The sequence below is a fragment of the Camelus ferus genome, chromosome X (genome assembly GCF_009834535.1).
Source record: "Camelus ferus isolate YT-003-E chromosome X, BCGSAC_Cfer_1.0, whole genome shotgun sequence".
NCBI lineage: Eukaryota > Metazoa > Chordata > Mammalia > Artiodactyla > Camelidae > Camelus > Camelus ferus.
Window position 1 is genome coordinate 46,437,565 of NC_045732.1, and position 19,351 is coordinate 46,456,915.

A 19,351-nucleotide genomic window follows, 5' to 3' on the forward strand; every position below is an offset into this window, starting at 1 on the left:
CTATTTCACCCTTTTATAAAGCCCCATACTTTTCATTAACTGCACTTAGTAAATTTACTTGTGTGATTGTCTCTTTACTGCCTGTCTCCTCAACAGTGAGCTCTAAGAGCAGAGACTTACCTGTTTTGCTCACTGTTGTGTCCCCAGGGCCTGACACATGGAATTATGTGTGTGTGTGTGCTGAATGAATGAAAATAATGAAGAACTGAATTGGGATAATAGCAGTGAAAGTGGTGATGGCAGATGTGAGGACTATTAGACATAATCAGGTCTGGGTGGAGAGAATGTTTCAGCAGCACCAAATATGGCAGAGAGATTTCTACACCTCTGTGAAGGCATAAAAGCTGGTGACCTGGAAGCCATACTGACTTCTGAGAGCACAGTTTCAATGGAGAGCTGACGGCAAAAGCCAACCCGCAAAGAAACACCGAGGTGGGACGTGGTAAGAAACCGACGAGGCAGCACAGCGCAGCAGTGTAGCCAGAACCAAGCTGTCTGGGTCCGAGTCCTTGCTCTCCCGCTTGCTAGCTGTCCTATGTTTCCTTGCACCCACAAACTCCTGACACCCTCTTGTCATTCTTTCTCCAGGAGAGCTGTATTTACCAGCCCTGGGAAAGGCTTCCTACCTTTACGGGGCAGCCAGAGAGAGGTGGGGTTTTTACCTTCTTTCCTGTTGTTTTGCAGTCTTCTGTTCATCAGTCTTAACTCTGGTGTTTGTTCCCCTTTCCCTTCTCTGTAACTTGTTATTTCTTCTCTAGAATGACCCCCATTCACCCCTAGTGGGGTGAACTCTAGCAGACCTGGCAAAGTGCCCTTTTTTGGTCTCTTCTACTTAACAGCGGCGGGGGTGGGGGATTCCCATTGACTTTTTAAGCATTTTTTACCTTTACCTCCTGAGGTTTGTTTTTTGTTTTTTGCATTTCCTCCCTCATTCAGCCTACAAAATTTCAACCTCTTTGATAAGCCGAAGGCCTGGGAACCTTTTTAATTCCTCAAGAAAAGTTGAAAGTGGAAAAGCTTCCATTTAATCTCACCAACGCAAATCCAGAATTACTCTAATAGCCAAACCTGGTGCATCAGTGCCTGCAGGGGGCTCGGAACCAGGAAACACTCCCTGCTCTGGGCTCCTACCACAGACTGCTCCTCCGTGCAGCCCTCACGCTCACGTGTGCTCTCGTGGGATCTACCACAGGACCTCCGATTTGCCACCATAAGGCACCTACACTCTACTTGAGAGGGGCATGGGGCACCTCCATTCCCATATTTACCTCGTACCATTTCTTTGTCTAATGGCAAGTAATCAGAATCAGCACCCTCTTCTATCACAAAGTTCTCTATTTTTTTTTAAGCTGTCTTGGAATCTCACACCTCTACCCAACTGGCAAAGGGGATTTCCTGTGTCCTAATCCACACATCTCCTGCGGATCCTTTTGCTCCTTCATAGCAGGCACCCAGGCTCTGTCTGTGGGTAACATATGATCGTGTATGAACCTAATGTGCTCATGGGCCATGTTCTTTGGCAGCTGTATTTGAGCTTGCCACGTCATCTGCATCACTATTCACTTGTCTTCTGGAAGTGAAAATCCACAAAAGGCATGGACTGTCTTTTTGTGAGGGATTCCACACAGTACAGGTCCACGTCCTTTAGAATTCTATTACCGTCAACAGGTATTAGAGCTCGGAGAGGCCATAGAGATCATCTGTGCAACTTCCTCCTGTTTTAGATTAAGACAGTGAGGTCCAGAAGAGGGGAGCTCATTCAACAATCATTTATTGGCCGTCTGGCATGTATTAGCTGCTGCAAGGGATGCAAAAATATACCAGATGCAAGCCCAGCCTTCTAGAAGCTTTCTGTCTAGTTGAAGAAGTAAATTCTGCACAAAGACGTACCATGCAAGAACAGAGTAAGTTCGCATCAACTGCTAGTGTGATGCAAAAGAAGGGAAGGGGCAGCTCTTCTGGAGATACCAGTGCCATCATCATGGAAAATGCCATTTGAGCTGGAACTTGAAGGGTTTCCGAGAGTTGGGGACTGGAAACATTCCACACAGAGCCTTTGCTCAGATAGAAAGGCAAGTAGTTTAGATTGGTTTGCAAAGAATCAGGAGATAATGCTGGAAAAGCAGATTGAGGCCCACGGAGGGTGTTAAATGCCTCCTGTCCCCACATCCCACACATCCCCCTCCTCCAGGCTGGTCCTACTGAGCTTATTGACCTCAACCTGAACATCAGCTCCTCAGAGAAGCCTTCCCTGGGCACTGTCTCTAAGCAGGTCCCCTCACTATATTAACCTCAGTCACCGCATCCCATTTCTTCTTTCACAGCATTTAGTATAACGTGTAAGTACATACTTAGTTACTTGTTTGCTGCCCTCCCACCATGACTATAAGCTCCTTGAGGGCAGGGACTGTCTTCATTTGATTTGCCATTGTATTTCCAGCACCAGGCACAATGCCGGTCGTGAAGTGCTCACTGAGTCGTGACCCTTGTTACTGTGAGGGTGGGGTCAGTGAGAATGAAAACTAAGGACTAAATTGAACAGATGCTGTGAAGAATGTAGTTTTGGTAGGAGATTGGATGTGATGACCAAAGGAGAGAAATCAGGTTTCAAGCCTGGGTGACTAGGAGAATGGTGGCACTTAAGAGGGGGGAGAAGAGTGAGCAAAGGAGTCTTCCTTGAAGCCGAAGCACTCAAGAGAGAAACAGAGTCACCATGATGAGCGGGGATGCGACACGTTCATCTTTCTCCGATGCTAAGGCTGAGAGAGGCGGGCTTTCAACGTCCTGCTTGGGAGGTCATGGCCGACCCTGAGAGCCTTTGAGCTCTCAATAAACCCAGGTTGAGTGAACAACTGGTCAGTAAGCGGGAGCAGAGCAGGGAGAGTGTTCAGTTCTGGCGAGAAGGCAGCAGAGTGAAAAGAAGGGGAAAGAGCTGAAGGAGAGGAGGCGGTTGGAGATGAAAAGGAATCATAACTGATGGAGCAAGATCCCAGAGGAAGTCGCAGGGACTCCAGAACGGAAGTTCTCCATAAAACAGAAAAGACAATTCACATTCACCCCAGGTCTGGGCCGAGTCCAATCTCTTTCCTCCAAGCTTAAGCCAAAGACTAGCACCTCTCTTCTCTTTTCCTGAGCATGTGCCGTGTGACAGATACTGTGCTAAGTGCTGGGGATACAAAGACAACTAAGACAGTCCCTGCTCTCAAGCGGGGTCAAGGAGAGGAAGACAGATGTCAAGAGATAAGGGCCAGGAACCGTTCCGCGAGTGGCAGAGTGCAAGGCGGTGCAGCGCAGCCGGCCTGTGCCGGACTCAGAGCTCTGTCGCTTGTGAGCCATGTGACCTCCCAGGGCCTCAGTTTCAAGTGGAAAATGAGGTTAACATTAACAGCACTTCCCTACCTTGTAGGGCTGTTTCCGGCAATAAGTGAATTAAACTGCATCAAGCACTTAACACAGGGCCTGTCACATAGTAAGCATGAAATAAATGTTGGCTGTTACAATGATGGCAGAAGTTCTGACTGGGCCTAATAGGGCACAAAGGAAGGAGTGATCAACTTGACCCATGGCGTTGGGGGCGGGAGGGAGAGGTGTTTCAGGAAAGGCAGCAGAGGAGGAGGAGAATTCTTGAATCAAGTCTTAAAATGTGAAGAGGAGTCTTCCAGGTTAGCAAGATGGGGTAGCAGCAAGGGCCTTTACGGACAGAAAAAAAAAGTGAGCAAAGAGGGTTGCGGTGCATTCAGGGAATTCATGGCTGGAGCAGGCAGGGGAGAAAGGCCAAGGCCTGATGGTGGAAGGATCACGCTAAGGAGCTTGGACTTCTCCTTGTAGGGGACAGGGCCCCAGGGGCGGGATGGGTGCTTTAGACAGCCAGTTCTGTCAGCTATGGGGAGGATGACTGTGGTGACAGGAAGGCCAGTCAGGACAGCCTCTTGCACATGCTCTTCACTGCTAGCAGGCAGGTCTGAATCCTTCCTCTCAAACCACCCACTCTCCAGCCCTTCGATGGATGCTAGATGCTTCTGATGAGTGCCACTGCCCGGGAGGGACAGGACACGGAGGGAGCTCATTAGGCGTAATGTGGAAACCACTCGTGGGTATCACACTGTGACAACAAGCACATCACTGCAGAGAGAATCTAGGTAGGGCGTCACTGCTGAAGCAGCTCTTCTACCCCCCAACCCGCTCCAGGAAAGCGCTACCAAGACCCCATTGGCTGGGGAGGAACCAAGGTGTGCAGGGGCCATTCCGCTGTTTCTTGGAAGTGATGATGGAAGAGAGGCTTTTGAGGAAATTGAAATTTGAGCTTCGGAAGGTTATTTGCAGTAACAGAATGTCCTAGAGGTGCCAAGAGACTGACTTAACAGAGAAGAGGATTAGTGGAATCGAGGCCATGAAATCCTAGGTGGGGACAGAGATGAAGGATAAAACTTGGGATCTCGGAGATAAGCGAGCACCATGCCAACCTGGGCAAAGCGCACCAGGCACCCAGGCAAGCGTCTACCGTGGGTGCTCTGATAAAGCTCAGGCTCTCAGCACCACTTGTGTCTACAAGGTTTTCTGACACCGTGGCCTTCCGGTGTTTGGCACCAGGCAAGCACCGTCCCCGTGGAAAGGGCTCCATTGTCTTTTAGTCCTGACCTTTCTGCTCAAGCCCAGTGTCCCTTTTCAGTCCCATCCTTTTCTGCTTAACCTTGACCCACTCAGGGCACTTCCTCTCTAGTCTCGTCCCAGTCCTGCTTCTCAACCCCCACTTCCTTCTGTGTCCACATTAGCTTCATCCTTAAGCACAACATCCATATTTGCTTTTGGTAAAGATTTTCCTTTCATTAGCTAATTTCTAGAAGTACTTTCACCTTGAGATCAAGTTGGTCATTTGGATCTGAACAAATATATTATGTAGTCATGAGTATCATCCTATGAATGTTTTCATGTAAGGTCTGTTAGAGATGAAGAAACTGAGGCGTGATCAGCTGCGTCGTTAGCAGTGGAGCCAGGGAGAGGTCACAGTGTTGACTCCCTGTGGACAGGCGACAGCAGGGTTTTGGGTCGGTGCATCCACCTCCACTGTTTCCAGGTTGCTCAGTATGTTCCAACTGAGGCTGCGTTTGCTCCAGCTGTGCCTCCTCTAGGAGGGACAGCAGCTGTGAGCCAGGGTCTCAGCACAGCAGGATTAGAGGCCAGCTCTTCGGTCCCTTTGCACTTAGGAGCAGGGTTTCCTTAAAACCCCACAGAGCGCTCTGGGGGCTCCTTTTTGTCGGGCTGCCTCCTAGCAAGTGGGAGGATGCGGGAAACTGTAAAGCCCCCCAAATGGGTAAGGACTGTTGTCCCTGCTAGGGCTCGGCCCACACACACCAGGGTTGCTCATCCAGTCATAAGTCTGGACCTGAACTACGACAGGACTTGCTCAGGCTTCTCCACACAAGCTGTGGTGACATCGGCCATGTCATAAATACTGCTCTCATCACCCCTCCTCTCTTTAGAGGACTGCCGGGGTGACTACCACCCTGATCTGTACTCTGGGCCCGTCTCACCCTCCTTTTCCCCTGAGTGCTAATGCTTCCTGGTAGCTGGGAGACCAGCTTTTACCACATTTATTACTCAGTTCTCTGCCACTTCCTCGGCTCCCACTTTCTCTAACAAACGTCTTTGCTGCAGTAGGCATCTCCCATCTCGTTTACCTTTTAGGAAAATGTCAGCATTTCACCACCAGGGACATGGGTGCCCTCCACACACACCTGACCAGAGCTATCTGGGACACTTTGGGGGCAAGGGTAGAAGACCGAGCACACAGCCTTCACAAAGGACCTGATATGACCACAGGAGCCTAGAACCACCCAGAGGAATGCCTAACTTCAGCTGATGGTCACCAAGTAGAGAGCTTTCTGGCCCCCAAAGAAAGGTTTGGGACATTGTTCCCACTCCTGGGCCCCCACCCTCCCCTCTCAACTACTTCAAGAAGGTCTCTGAGCCACAGTTCATTGCAACTATCATTTATTAAAAAATATATGTCTCCTTGGAAGGAACACTGGTAAACCAACTAGTGTCATGCTTACTTTGAATCTTTGCTTTTCTTTCCTGGGAGGGGTAGAGGGTTGAGCATCATTCAGACCACATCGCTTAACATCACAGAAATCAACACTCTCTGCTCACTCCCTCCTCACCAGAGGCATGGTTGGCCACCACTTTACCCCTCTTTCTTCCAATCCAGTGTACTGCCCAGGTAAAGCTGCTGCCCTTTCTTTACCCACATTCTGGGCCCCACACTTTACAGTTAGCCCCATCCTGCTGGTAGAAGAACTGTTAACAGATGTCCTAAATTTGGCCAGTAGCGCTCAAAGCATCTTCAACATGTGTCATTTGCACTGGTGGTCACATAGTGGGCTAGGAAACAACAGACTCAAACCTGGGGCCAAGCATGTCCGCGCTCTTCTCCCCTGCGTCATGCCTCCTGTGTGGAGCTGAGGGAGGCACGGGGGCTTCAAAGGAGCACGGTGGGGTGGGGTGGGGTGGGGCCTGAGCCACAGCTGCCGCCTGCATCTGGGGTCAGAAGAAAACTCCCTTGATCACAATCACTGCCAGTCTGACTCTGGGAAAAAGCAACAAGGTTTCACATGTCAACAGTAAGTGAATCTTAGCTCTACAGCTCAAAATTGACAGCATTAAAATCTACTTTCTTCTTGAAGAAACAGTAAGCTATCAGCTGTTGGTGAGGGGCCTGGGGTAGGTAGGGCATATGAAGCAGCTGCGGAAAAAAACCCAAATCAAACTTTTCATTACGCGGCTGGCCAAGCCCAGTGCCGTCCCACTGTCCCAGCAGAGACTGGGAAGGCAAGTGACTCCCTGTCCCCACCTGTGGGCCCAAAGACAGGGCCTCAACTAAGTCCAGCGTGGCTCTGGCAGGTGCGTGAAGGGACATGTTATGATACGGGGCCACAGCTCCTGTCAGTTCACACCCGCCCCCACTTCCCCTTCCGCTAACGGGACGGCCAAGCCTGGGTCACCTACTCTAGCACGAGGCCCATCTCTTCCTGAACGTCACGAGCCTTTAGAACACGATCAAATTGGATTCTACGCATTCACTTAAATAGTAAAAGTAAAAATTTGGAAGAATGAAAAGGCTGACACAGTAGCACAACATGGTTTTGGTTTAACAGCAGCTTAAAAATGAACAAAAAGGAAACCTCTCATGCAGACACATCAGGTGGCATAAAACAATCGGCAATTTAACACGGAGCACCATTAGCCATTCTCTCTCTTCCCGCGCACAGGCCTGACTGCGCCCCAAGGGCGGCAGCTGCTTTAGGGTGCCGTCTCCAAGCCTCTCACCCCCAGGCAGAAGCCCTTTCTTGCCTGGCCTCCGGCTGACCCCCTCCTAGAGAAAAGCCCAGCTCTCAAGAGAATGACCAAATGAGGGTGCCCTCGGCACAGCGCTTACTACCACTTTCACTCCCTCCCCAACCAGTTGGGATATAAGATGCCATCTGATTGGAATATGAAAATTAAAGCATTTCTCTAATAACACAGTACCATTGATGAAGTCTCCATAGATTTTCTAGTCCAAATGTGTGTGAATATATATATATATATTATATGAGAGTGTATAATATATATATATAATAATTTCTATATATTTTATATAAATTACATATATATATCTATATATAAATAAGATACTTTCTGTCGCCGTGACGCCACACCATTCCAAGCCGCGAGGCAGCGGTACAGATTGGAGAAATGCCCGGGAGCATCTCCTCACGCGGTGCGCTGGGCTCGTTCACAAGCCGCGCAGCTGTCCAGAGTCTGTCTTTCCACCAGTCCTCCTCTCTTCTCTTCACTTCTGCTTGGTTTTATGAAAACAATGACTCTGATGGATATGCACCTGTGCTAGTGCGTGGGAAAGGTCCATGCAGGAATGGGCACAGTCACATGATGAGTGAGATGGCATCATCCCAAAAAATAAACTAAAACAAACAAAAATTTAAAAAAACAGAACAGGACTAGAAAACTCAATTTTTTGGACATATCTAAAAAAGGGGATAAGAACAGTAGTCATTTGTTCTCCCCGTGGGGACAGGAATGAAGAGGGAGGAGGGAAGAGGGACTTGATTTCTTCTGTTCACAAGAGAATGGTTGGAAGGGATTCTTCAGAGTTTTTCAGGGGATGGGACCCAAATGTAGTGCCCAGACTGGTCCTCAATGATTTGTTTGATTTTGTTATAAATCTCTTCCAGTGAGTCACCCTGTACAATGGCTGAAGTGAAGAGGAAAACAGAATTATTACTGTGGTCCACAGCACCCCCCAAACCCCGGTAGTCTGGCCCATCCCAACAGTCCCACAGCTCAGCCCTACACGCGGCGCTCGAGGATATGGGCTTCAGTTTCACTAGTCAGCCACCTGGGAGCCCAGGGCTCAGGGGAAATTGGTGGGCACTCCAGGCCCCAAGCTCGATGTCAACTTGTTGAGAAAGTGAGATTGAGCAGCAATAAGTGGGAAAATGTGTTGTTCAAAAAATGTTTATTGAGCACCTATTAGATGTCAGACCTTGCAGCTTATGCTACTCTTGGCTGCCACGAGGCCAGCAGCTGGTAATTGTAACACAGCCTTGCCAGAAGATTTGGAAAATCCCAGTTATCCAGAGAAGGAGCTAAAAGCCACAATTTCTGGCAAGAGGCAGTGCTCCTGGGGCCATCACATCTGCATTATTTCAGAGGTCACCCAGCAAACAAGGATACAGATGTTAACAATAAAGGGAGCTCCAAAACCCAAGGTACGCGAAGACAGTTATGAATTCTGTCCCGGGTTAACCTAGCAGCACCACCAGCTAGTTTACTCAGCACCAACCTGCACACACATGTCACTGTACTCTAAAAGGTGAGCAACACATTACACAGAAACCTTCCCAACCTTTTAGGAACTAACCTTCTAAAGTAGGTACCAAATAAGCACACGCACATATGGACAGCCCGAACACCATGCCAGGGAATCGTCATCGTCAACAAACATTTATCCAGCACATAAAACATGCAAGGCTAAGTGCTGAATGGGGGGATGGGTGTGGGAGAGAGGGAGACAAAACAGGGCACCTACAATTTTAGTAGGAACAGGAAGACAAAATGAACATAAGGCAGCACGTGCTGATGGTGGTTGATACCATAAACTGGCTAAACTCCTCTGGCTGGAGGGCACTTGAGTACTTTGGAAAGGTTTGAGCTCAAAAGCATCCAGAAACTCTATGCAAGGTGTCTAGGCCTATTGGAAACACTCACAGAACAGGCGGCCATTGCTCCCACGTTACCCTGGCTGCGCAGCGGGGATTCTTACCTGTGAAGTATTCTCCAAACTCCTGCTCCAGTTTCATGGCTTTGTCATAGATCTTATTTGCTTGTTCGTATGTCTGCCGTCGGTTCATTTCCCTGACAAACACATGAAAGAAAATAGTACCAGATTAGATTCTGCATTTCAATTAACATGAAAGATTGCTCCAGGCTCCCTGAAAAGCTGCTCTGCTGCCCTGACAGCAGCACTGGCCCATGGCTCAACATCTTCCTCAAACCTTTCAGGTTTAAAAGCTCAACTGGGAACACACGCATGGGCACGCGAATCTAAAGAAGCCCCCAGGGAGCAGAGCTCGGTGCAGATTTTCCTCTGGGTGCCCACTGGGTCTTACCACTGCCCAGCAACCCACTTAATTTTCTATTTCCTCTCCAGGGCCCTTTCCTAGCTGGGAGAGTCGAAGTCTCAGGAAATACTTACATAAGTGCTTCAATGGACTTGGGCTTGATGAAAATGGCAATGGGGTAAAGTTGTGCTTGCTGCAGCCTCTTGATAGCATTGCCAGAAACATCTAAGATGCAGTGCTTCCCCTGAAAAAGCAAAGACTGGCATCAGCCCACTCAGTCCCTGTCTACCTACTGTGCCAACCAAACGTCCACCTGGGGGAACATGGGGCTGCCCAGAGACCTGGAAGATTCCACCTCTGAGGTATCCAGGCTTCACATTTTGCTTCTACTACCTAGAAGAGGCCACATCTGCAGCTACAGGTGGGTGATGCTCTGGGGTGAGTTGCATGGATGAGGCAGATAGACACCTCCCTCTAGGGGCTGGGAACACACAGAGGAGGCAAGGCCCTGGTCAGCACTGCCACTCAGTAGGCCCTGTGCTGGAAGGCTGAGGATCCACGGGGAACTTCGGCAGGAGCATTTCTGTGCTCCCTTTGAGAATAATTTTACAGGAACATCGCCTCTCTCCTTACCCTCTCCGCAACTGCCCGCACTGACTGGATGCTGGTCCCATAGAGGTTATCGTTGAATTGGCCTGCCTCAATGAACTTGTTGTCCTGAATATCCTTCTCCATTTGTTCTCGGGAGACCACAAAGTGGTAGTCCTGCCCATCCACCTCATTATCACGCCGAGGCCGGGTAGTATCTGCAGGAAGAAAGGAAATGCTTTGTAGCACAAGGACAACAACCAGCCCCAAGCCACGAGTTGACTTGTACCTCCATCACCCGGGCCTGGAGCCACTCCAGCGCTTTTCAGGTGAGTGAGGGGAAAAGTAACTGGGAAGAAGTCTGTTTGCCCATGTCTCTTTGAACCGCCAGGTCGCACAAACAGGGACTATCTACTTTAGCTTAAACTGGACCAGAAAGGTGGGGTTTCCAGGGCCAAGGCCTGGCAGAGAGGATGCCAAACGTGGTACGGGAGCCAGCAAGCCTAACAAGCCATCCAGTGAGCCACGCCTGCACATGGGCTGGGCGCCCCCCCCCCCAGGCATCCAATCATTCCAAACCATCACCAGACTTCTCTCTAAGGGAGCGAGCAGGCTGGCCTGATGTCTTCGTCCTCCCAAGCCCATCAGCCTTGAGGAAATGGATCACTGCTTAACATCTTCCAGGGTGTTAGATACACCCTGCTCCAGAGAACCGCAGAACCCGGCCACGGGCTCCATGAAACACCAGAGCAACAGTTCCCAGGGCACCGACACCTCCCTCACAAAGACCTCCTGGGCTCTTACGTGGCACACAGGATCCAAATTTATGCGGGAACTCTGAGATCAGGTCATCGTTGACTCTGTCCTTCATTGGGCCCAGGATGATCACAGGCCTTGCATAGTGAACTGGAGAGCAAGCACAGAGACAGTCAGCGAGGCCTGTCCTAGCTCCCTGCCTGCCTAGAGCACTGAGGCTCTGAGCTGCCGTTCAGACAGGGCAGTGCATCCTCAGCCGTCCTCTGCCTTCTAACTACAAAGATATCAAAGAACCTTTAATTTGAGAATACCTAAGTCCAAGGCAAGTCTGAAATCAGAAGCATCTCCCTTTCCAACAGATTCAGGAGAAATATCTGCATGAGCACCAGCAGCTGAGCATGGTTTTTCAGAGCAACCACTGAAAAGAGGGACCAGGACCTCTGTTTAAGCAGCAGCCACGCCAACTGAAATCGACCTTTGCCGTGCTTGTCAATCTGTCCTATCCTTCAGAAGGCATCCCAGCAGCAAGCAGAGGTATAGTGAGTGATGCACACTGGGGGGGGGGGGCTTCCCCCTTCTCTCTAACGCTAGGGAGAAGTAGAAGAGAAGGTGGCGCCCAGGGGCTGGAGGCTCAATGAGCCACGTTCCTCCCTCCACCGCCACAGCCAACCGCTGGGTTGGGCTCCATGACCACCAGACTAGCCTGAAGGCAAGACTCTCAGAAAGGGGCTTACTTTCTTGCCGTGTCACTGGCTCATATGACAAAATAGCATCCTCTTGTCCTTCTGCAACAAAAAAGGGAGACATGTTAGCACTTTATAATCAGCCTCCCTGTGCCCTCATCTCCCGACAACATTCACGTCACCCCCACTTGTGCCAGAAAACAGCCTTGTCAAGTGGTACTTGCTAACACCTGCCCTGTGGGCCTATCTACTTCCTGTTGGCAAAAAAGCACAGGAAGCCCTTCACCACCCCTAGGACAAGAGTCGGGAGTCCTCTCGTTCAGCAAAATATGGCTTAGCAAAGGGACATGACTCAGAAGCCATGAAGCCTCTACCAAAAACCACCCCAACTTCTAAGAACTGTTCTTAGAGGTAACAGTCAACTGTACTCAGTTGCCTTCTTCCTTCAGTACAAATCATAAGGAAGCTTCTACTGGTTGAGACATACCATCTGTGTCCCCTCATCTGTGGACAAGGGAGTCAGGGCACTCATGCAGGTCCCCAAAGCTGCAGCCTAACTCTGCCCTTTCAAGGGTCTGCCTATCCCCCCTTCACTGGAAGCAGCAAACAGAAAAGTGGCACAAGGCTGGGCTAAGGTCCCCAGTGCCCTTTAAGGGCAGTGCTGAGCCCTGCTCTCCCCTCATGGTAGAGCTCCATATATCCTAGCAATGATGAGCCCTTCCTAAAACAGTTGCCAAGCCACTTGGTGCTGGGCGCTAGGAAGTCCCAAAGTGGCTGACGACAGCACTGAGGAAGGCAGTCATATCTGCATCAAGCCCCATGATGCCAGCTTACTAGCTTCCTCTGAGCCTAAGACTCCTGGGCAGATTCTACAGGGCCTCCAGCCACAAATCCTGAGAGACCAGTGCTCCCAAACTTCATGGGGTTCGAACTGTGGCTTCTCTGGCCTGTTCACAGGATCTCTGAAGGAAAACTTCGCAGTTATCTGATCACTTAGCCCAGCTAAAAGGCAAGGACACCAAGCCTTAACCCAAGAGGTACTAGTAACCTGGAAAGGCACTTCAGGACAATATCCAGCAGGTGCCATTTGTCTTTCGGTCTTTGAGCACATCTGTAAAACTGGCAGCACCTATAGCCCATGGTGCCCATGGCAGGGATTTACTCACTGGCAGCTCACCCTTCCCAGGGTCCCAGGGATGCTTTTAAGTCAGGTCCTGGCCAGAACTGTGGGGCTTACACTCTCCTTTAATCCATGGCCTAAACCCCATCCTATAAGGACAAAATGGCCACAGCATTTCCAGGATCTCCAAGTGTACATGGCTAAAAGAAGCACTAGCCTCTGAACAGAAATGGCAGCCGTGCAACGCTGGAATGAGGATGGCTGGGACACATGGTGGAACTACACAACATGGGGGAGAATGACACACACTTACTGGAACTGCTTTCGCTGTCACTGGTGTTGGATGTCACTCCCTCTGCAAGCCAACAAGAAAGAGACTCCGATTCAGAACACACCACTGAGAGGTCACACGCGGCACAAAACTCAAGTGCCCCAGGAGCCAGACACTGAGCTGCCGACCAAGGCAGGCCACAGGAGGCTTGTCACATCAGGCTACTAGCTGGGAGGCACAGCTCCAATCCTGAGCCCCTGGTTACCTCACACTTGTCCCCAGGACCCTCTTGGTCTGCTAAGGCCCTCCCTATAGACTACCCGCTTCCATTTTTTGGCAGCAACCTCTTCATCTGAATCAAAAGAACTAACGTGGATGGTTTCCAAATTCTATCCCCAAATGCCCCTCCCAAGGCTGACAAGAGGAAGGCAACAGCAGTGACAGTAGCAAAGAGAAGCCCAGCGACCAGGCTGCTCTTGAATTTTCTCCCCAGATAGAGCCCCCAAAATATGAAATTGTGTGGTTCTCTAGGATTAAGAGGGTAAGCACTGGGTCGTTTGAGCAGTCACCAGGGAATGATGCTTTGGCCATTCAGAAGGACCAACAGCTCTCCTGCCACTGCCACCTGGAAGCAGGGCTTGGCCTCAGCGGTGAGGGGGAGTGCTCCTCCATCCACGAGAAGACAGACATGTCAAAACACAGAGACAACAAGCAAAGAACACTTGGAGGACAAAACAGCTCTCCTATCTCAGACTGTTGGGACCTGCCCACATCTGAGTGCGGGCAGAGCAGCTGCACTCACAGGAGGCATGAAGCATAGTTTGGCCCAAACAAAGCCCACTGCTCCCAAGACAACAGGCGAATGAGGATGAAACATGGACACAACAAACTATGGAGAGAGACACTGCTCGTTTCAGCCAAGATGACACTGTTCCAGACCGTGATATGCTGTGGCCCCCAGGAAGGACTGGCTCAGTCGCCACTCATGGCTAGTTCTTGAGCAACTCCACAAGGAAGCTCCTTTACTTTCACACCTTTATTACTTATGGAAGGAGAGTATATGCTGACAGAACCCGCCCGGCATGGCCATGTGTGTGTGTGCCTGTGTGGACGGCATGGACGCTAAGGCTCTGCCATCTAGGTCCCTTCATTTTCTACTCTAGGATTATTTTCCAGAGGGGAGAGGTCAGTCAGAGTTTTCCCAAGCTAAAGCACTAGATATACATGGTCCACAAAATGCTGCTCAGGCCCCCACCCGTTCAGCACCCCCTCACAGACACTCTGTGGGAAGCCAGCCTGCGGCCATCTACTGAGGCCTCTGGACCTGCTGGGACATCCCAGATGCATGTTGGGAAAAGAGCTTCACAGTACTCTTACCTCTACTTAGAAAGACTGAAACAGCTAATTCTCAAGCCCAATTCTTTAGTGCTATATCACGGGGAGAAGAATCCAATCAGCGGGCACCCCACATCTCAAAAATAGGCTAGACCCAAGCTGGGTGGTCACCGCTGGGAAGCGCTTCTTGCCCATCTCACTTGGAAGGTGGGATGCCAAGATGGCTCCGCACCATTTCAAGGTACAAAAGGAAAAGCACAGACATGAATGATAGGCTTTTATTAGGGTACCAGGGAACCAGAGCAAAAGTGTGACATTCAGAGCCACTTCTACTTCCTCCTGCTGTGGTATCAGTTCTCATGAACATTGCCCTCCCCTCACCCTTTGCCCTCACCCATGTCCCCTGTTCCCCCAACCCCAGAATCTCCACTCATGCCAGAAATACAGTTAACAGTGTGTAAGTTTGACTTACTCAGGTTCTTTGCTCCATAATAATCGTCACTTAACCCAGGGAAGTCCTGATTTCACAGACAGCAAGGACAAAGAGGGAGGGAGGGAGGGAGGGAGGGAGGGAAAGAATTGGGGAGAAGAGAGAAAAGAGAGAAAAAGACAAGGGGAAGGAAGAATACAGAGCCAGGTGAGCATTAGTGACAGAAGTATGAAATACTATGAAGACCTATAACTACTGTGAAACCTTTGCCACAGAAAGAACGTCCCAGGTCAGATACGGATTTATGCTGCCCAATCTGCTGCCAGAATGCCTCGGAGTGGACAACCTTTTTGAGGTGGTCTACAGCATACAGGCCGACAGAACAGACAGGTGACTTACCAAGGCTCGGAGTATCTGTTTTAACTAAATCTGTAGTTAGAGCCCAACTCTCTGTTTTGTCCCTGAAATCACCATTTCCCTCTGACGGTGCATAAAAGAGCAAACATCTATCTATGGCAGATCCGCAGGCAGAATTACCATCATCCCAAGGAGCTTTAGTCCAATACTGACTCACTCTGTCCAAACCCTTCAGGGTAAGCTTCATGCAGTCTGAGGCGTGGCCTTCAATGCTGGCCTGAGTTGTGTATACCACAGGGGATGAGCTCAGCTTCTGGAGAATAAGCACTAGGCAGTTTCAACTCTTATCCAGCAGCCAATCCCCTTCCCCGTTCAGTGGGGTCACCCAAGAGCAAACCGTCCCCAGGCTGGGCTCAGCGCAGAGGTTCTGGAACTCGTCCGGAGAACTGTGCTGACCTCGCCTTGGGCCTGTCTCAGATTGTCTCCTACTGCTCACAAGCAGAACCAACTGTACCTAGTGCTTCTTACTGAGCCACCCAGGACTGAGCCCTAACCTTCATTTGGATGAGGGCACCCTTGTAATCTACTAGCTACCACCCCAGATGCCAATGACCTATGTATCCATGGATCAGGCTGACCTAGAGAAAGGACATTCCTTATCGGAACTAGTCAGTCTCCTGCCATCCCAACAGCCCAGGACCCAAAGACCCTTCCTTGTGAGGCAGAAGATTGAGGTTCATAATTCACCATGAGCTACATGACAAATATTTAACCAGCCTGACCTGGTGTTAAAGACTGGGGTGAGAATAGCTAATTTCTGAGGCATATGGTAGAATAAGAATATTTCTCAGGATTGAAAGTTGATTTAGCTCAGCTTTATGCCCTTTTCTACCAAACGAGCTTTGTAGTTCTCAATACATCTTTATTTGGACAATGTTGAGTAATCCCCCTTCTGTGTCAATTCTTTTAAGCAAGGAAGATTGCATTTTGAAGGCTGGCTCTGTAGTCACTCTGGGAAGAACAGTGAGTCTGTTAGAGCCATTTGGACATCCAGTGTACATACACACATTCATGTAATTCAAGAAGTAGGCCCGACTCCAGGTGTCCATGGAAGAAAAGGGTCTTCTCTTGACATAGATAAGTGAAGATAAGGGAAAGAAAACAACAGGAAGAAGCCAGGAGAGCAACACTGAGTCTCTAGATCTGGTTTTCTTGAAAAACCATTTTTCTAAACCTGACACTGTGGCTGAAAACTGCTCATCACCACCACAGCAGAGCTCAGTCTGGCACTTCCAACGCCAGCCCTGGAACCAGTTCTACCTCAGAGCCTCCAACAGTCTTCCAGAGTGAGGAACTGGACACAAAAGATCCAAGGTCTCCCTGTGCAGATCAACTTCTACCGTGACTCCACAAGTTAGCAGGTACACACACTCACACATGCACACATGGACGGACACACGGACACACACACACACACACACACACACACACACACTTTCCCGTCTTCTCATAAGGGGAGGTGCAAATGAGGAAGAGAGGGCGGGGCTGTGGGTGGTCTGCTCTCTGTTCCCTGCTGCTACTTACGTTCCTGTACGCTGCTCTCCTGGGCCATGTTTTCTTTGCTCTTGTAAAATGGAAACTTTCGAGAGAGGCGGAAACTCTTTTTACGTTTCGTTTTGATCGACTGTGAAAGAACATGAAGATGGAGGGGAAGGACAGAAGAAAAAAAAAACAGAACAATGGATTTTAAAGCATGCAAGAAAAACTAAAATGGTGACAATGGTGAGCTAAATAAAAGAACATCTCTCACAAATGGAGTCTATGAGATTAAATGAAAGTTGATGTAAGAGGAAAATTATGTTTACAGGAAAATGTTGTAGGGATGTTAGAGGTTTCTACCTAATCCAGACTCACAGCTCTCACTGGTACTTCCTAAAGGACAGAGGTCACTGTAGCCTCCTGGACACATGACCTAAGGTGCCATTGATATACACAGAGTCACCTACTCTGTGTCTTTCTTCCCTCTACCGCTCCGGAAGTTCTTTGGCCTGCGAAGCTCACACAAGAAAAGGGGTGAATGGAAAGAGCCCTCATGCCTCGTTTGGTATGAAGGACAATCAAAGCTCTGGGCATGGCCTTCCTGGCTGGATGACGAGGCCAGGAATTGTTCAGGGTCCCCACAGCTCTGAAAAGGGTCTGCAGCCAGGGAGACGCCCACAGGCAGTTTTATGTGCCCAAGCAAGTCAGCCTTCCAGACAGTCCACCTCTGACACGTCTTCAAGAGTCAGTTACCTGGGGGGAAGGGGGCGGGGGGAGTATACACTGGCCATAGAGTTTCAGTGCCCTCTCTCTGCTTTCTGAAAAGCAGGCAGTATTCTGATAGAACAGAGACAACCCCCTGAAAAGGAGATATTCTTTTGTGCTCCCCAATTCTTTTATCCACCAGGCAGACTCCAAGCTTCTTACTCCTCTTCACATACTGGCTGACTTCCTTGGGGATCCCCACTTACCCTGTTAGACTCAATCATCCCTGTCCGGGCATGGAACTTCACGGTTTTCAATCGAGCCCTTTCTTTCTTTTCCACCCTGTTTCGGAGTCAGAAAGAAGTCCTGTTACTGCCAGTGCATGGTCTCAGCAGTGGGTTGCAGTGGGCACAGCAGCCATTTTGGGCTCACTGAATCATAACCATGCCCTGAGCACCAACTCTCTACCAAAACGAAGTAACAAAGCACATCCACTGCTCTCAAGCAACTCATAGTTTAATAGGTGAAAAAGAAATCAGTATCAAGAAAAGGGCAAGAAAAGCCTCTCTCATGATCATGACAACTCACCTCTTCTTACTGGGGATCACACCGATTTGCTCACTTTCTCCATGTGGGGTCACCAGTCTTGCCTGCCACCACTCATCATCAGAGGCATTAATGACATGCAGAATGTCACCATAGGAGAAGCTGAGTCCCTGGCTTGGCAGGCAGCTGTCCCGAGTCCGGTCATAATCAAACAAAGCCCTGAAAATGCAGAGTGAAAGATGAAGTGGTCGTCCCAACCCTAAATGGATGGAAGGATGGCAGAAAAAGGCCCACCCAATGAGACAGCACAGAGCCAGCAGCCTCTCTGCAGAACTGAAGGAATTCTTCAGGAAGCTGCATCCTTTTCTCTGTCTTGACATTGTAAATACGTGCCCCCTTCTCAAAGAAACATCCCATTCTCCCAACAAAGCGCATAAGGGAAAATCTTTCACAAGTCCCATCTCCTCCTGGATTCTGGACACAAAGTGGAAGTCCAAAGCAGAACACCCCACTGCCAGTCCTCTCTCTGATCCACATCCTAGGGAAGTAAGTAAATTAGGGCTTTCTCAGTTTACAAACAAATCCAAGAAGTAGTTGAAGACAGGACATAAAAATGTTAACTATAATGAATGGTAAATGCTATAGAAACACAAAAGAGAAAAAAGAGCCTTGTGTTCTGGTGCAGCCAAGGAAAAAGGCGAAGGCTGATGTCGACCCAAACAATAATGAAGTTGAAGGGGCCCCAATAAAGAAGTCTCCCAGTTCAGTCTCTCTCTCTCATATACGGGGAAACAGACGCTGGAGGAGGAAGAAAAACTTGACCAAGGTCACACACCTAACTAACCTGGGACAGAACCCAGGTCCTCTGACAAGACATTGAGAGTAAAGATTAAAGGGAAAGTTAGGAGAAGGTGGGGTGAGAGCTATGCCATCTACGACCGAGAAAAAGGAGGAGGCCAGCTTGGTTGCAGTGGGGAATCATAGAAAATGAGGTTGAAAATAAAAGTCTAGGGCAAATTTTGTAAGGCCTTGAAAAAAAACCTCATCCAGTGACCCCTGAAGATGTGGAAGTAAGGAAGTGACACATCAGAAGAGCCTTAGGAATATTAATCTGCCCTCATGTATAATGGAATAGCACAGGAAGGGGGCAGATGTGAAGGTAAATTTAAACTAAAGCTACAAGCTCAATATTTCAGGATGCACCACTGACTTCGGCTCTGGTGAAGCTGGTACTTTACAGCAGAGCCCCCTGCTCAGGGAACAAACTAACCTGCATCAAAGTGTCTACTTTTCTCATCCACTGGATCTTTCCTCATGGGGAGTCACCACAAATGGGTGATTTCCATGATTAGTTTGTATTTTTCTACTTGCAATCTAATTCTTCATATTCTCTGTTAACAT

The 19,351-nt window shown here is 49.3% G+C and overlaps 1 protein-coding gene across 5 annotated transcripts in view; it reads right to left on the reverse strand.

Moving 5' to 3' along the window:
* Positions 1-5,974: 5,974 nt before the first annotated feature.
* Positions 5,975-19,351, reverse strand: part of DLG3 (discs large MAGUK scaffold protein 3) — a 51,572-nt gene continuing 38,195 nt past the window's right edge. For 3 of the 5 annotated variants that reach the window (XM_032475008.1, XM_006192410.3, XM_032475011.1), the window contains 10 exons: positions 17,993-18,169; positions 17,671-17,746; positions 16,745-16,844; positions 13,081-13,122; positions 11,699-11,749; positions 11,013-11,114; positions 10,254-10,426; positions 9,755-9,864; positions 9,323-9,414; positions 5,975-8,251 (listed from right to left, as the gene is read on the reverse strand). In XM_032475008.1, coding sequence (XP_032330899.1) covers positions 8,145-8,251; positions 9,323-9,414; positions 9,755-9,864; positions 10,254-10,426; positions 11,013-11,114; positions 11,699-11,749; positions 13,081-13,122; positions 16,745-16,844; positions 17,671-17,746; positions 17,993-18,169 — 1,030 coding nt within the window. In that variant the 3' untranslated portion in view covers positions 5,975-8,144. Of the gene's footprint in view, positions 8,252-9,322; positions 9,415-9,754; positions 9,865-10,253; positions 10,427-11,012; positions 11,115-11,698; positions 11,750-13,080; positions 13,123-14,845; positions 14,892-16,744; positions 16,845-17,670; positions 17,747-17,992; positions 18,170-19,351 lie in introns of all 5 variants that reach the window. The other 2 variants (XM_032475009.1, XM_032475010.1) reach the window with 2 other exon arrangements.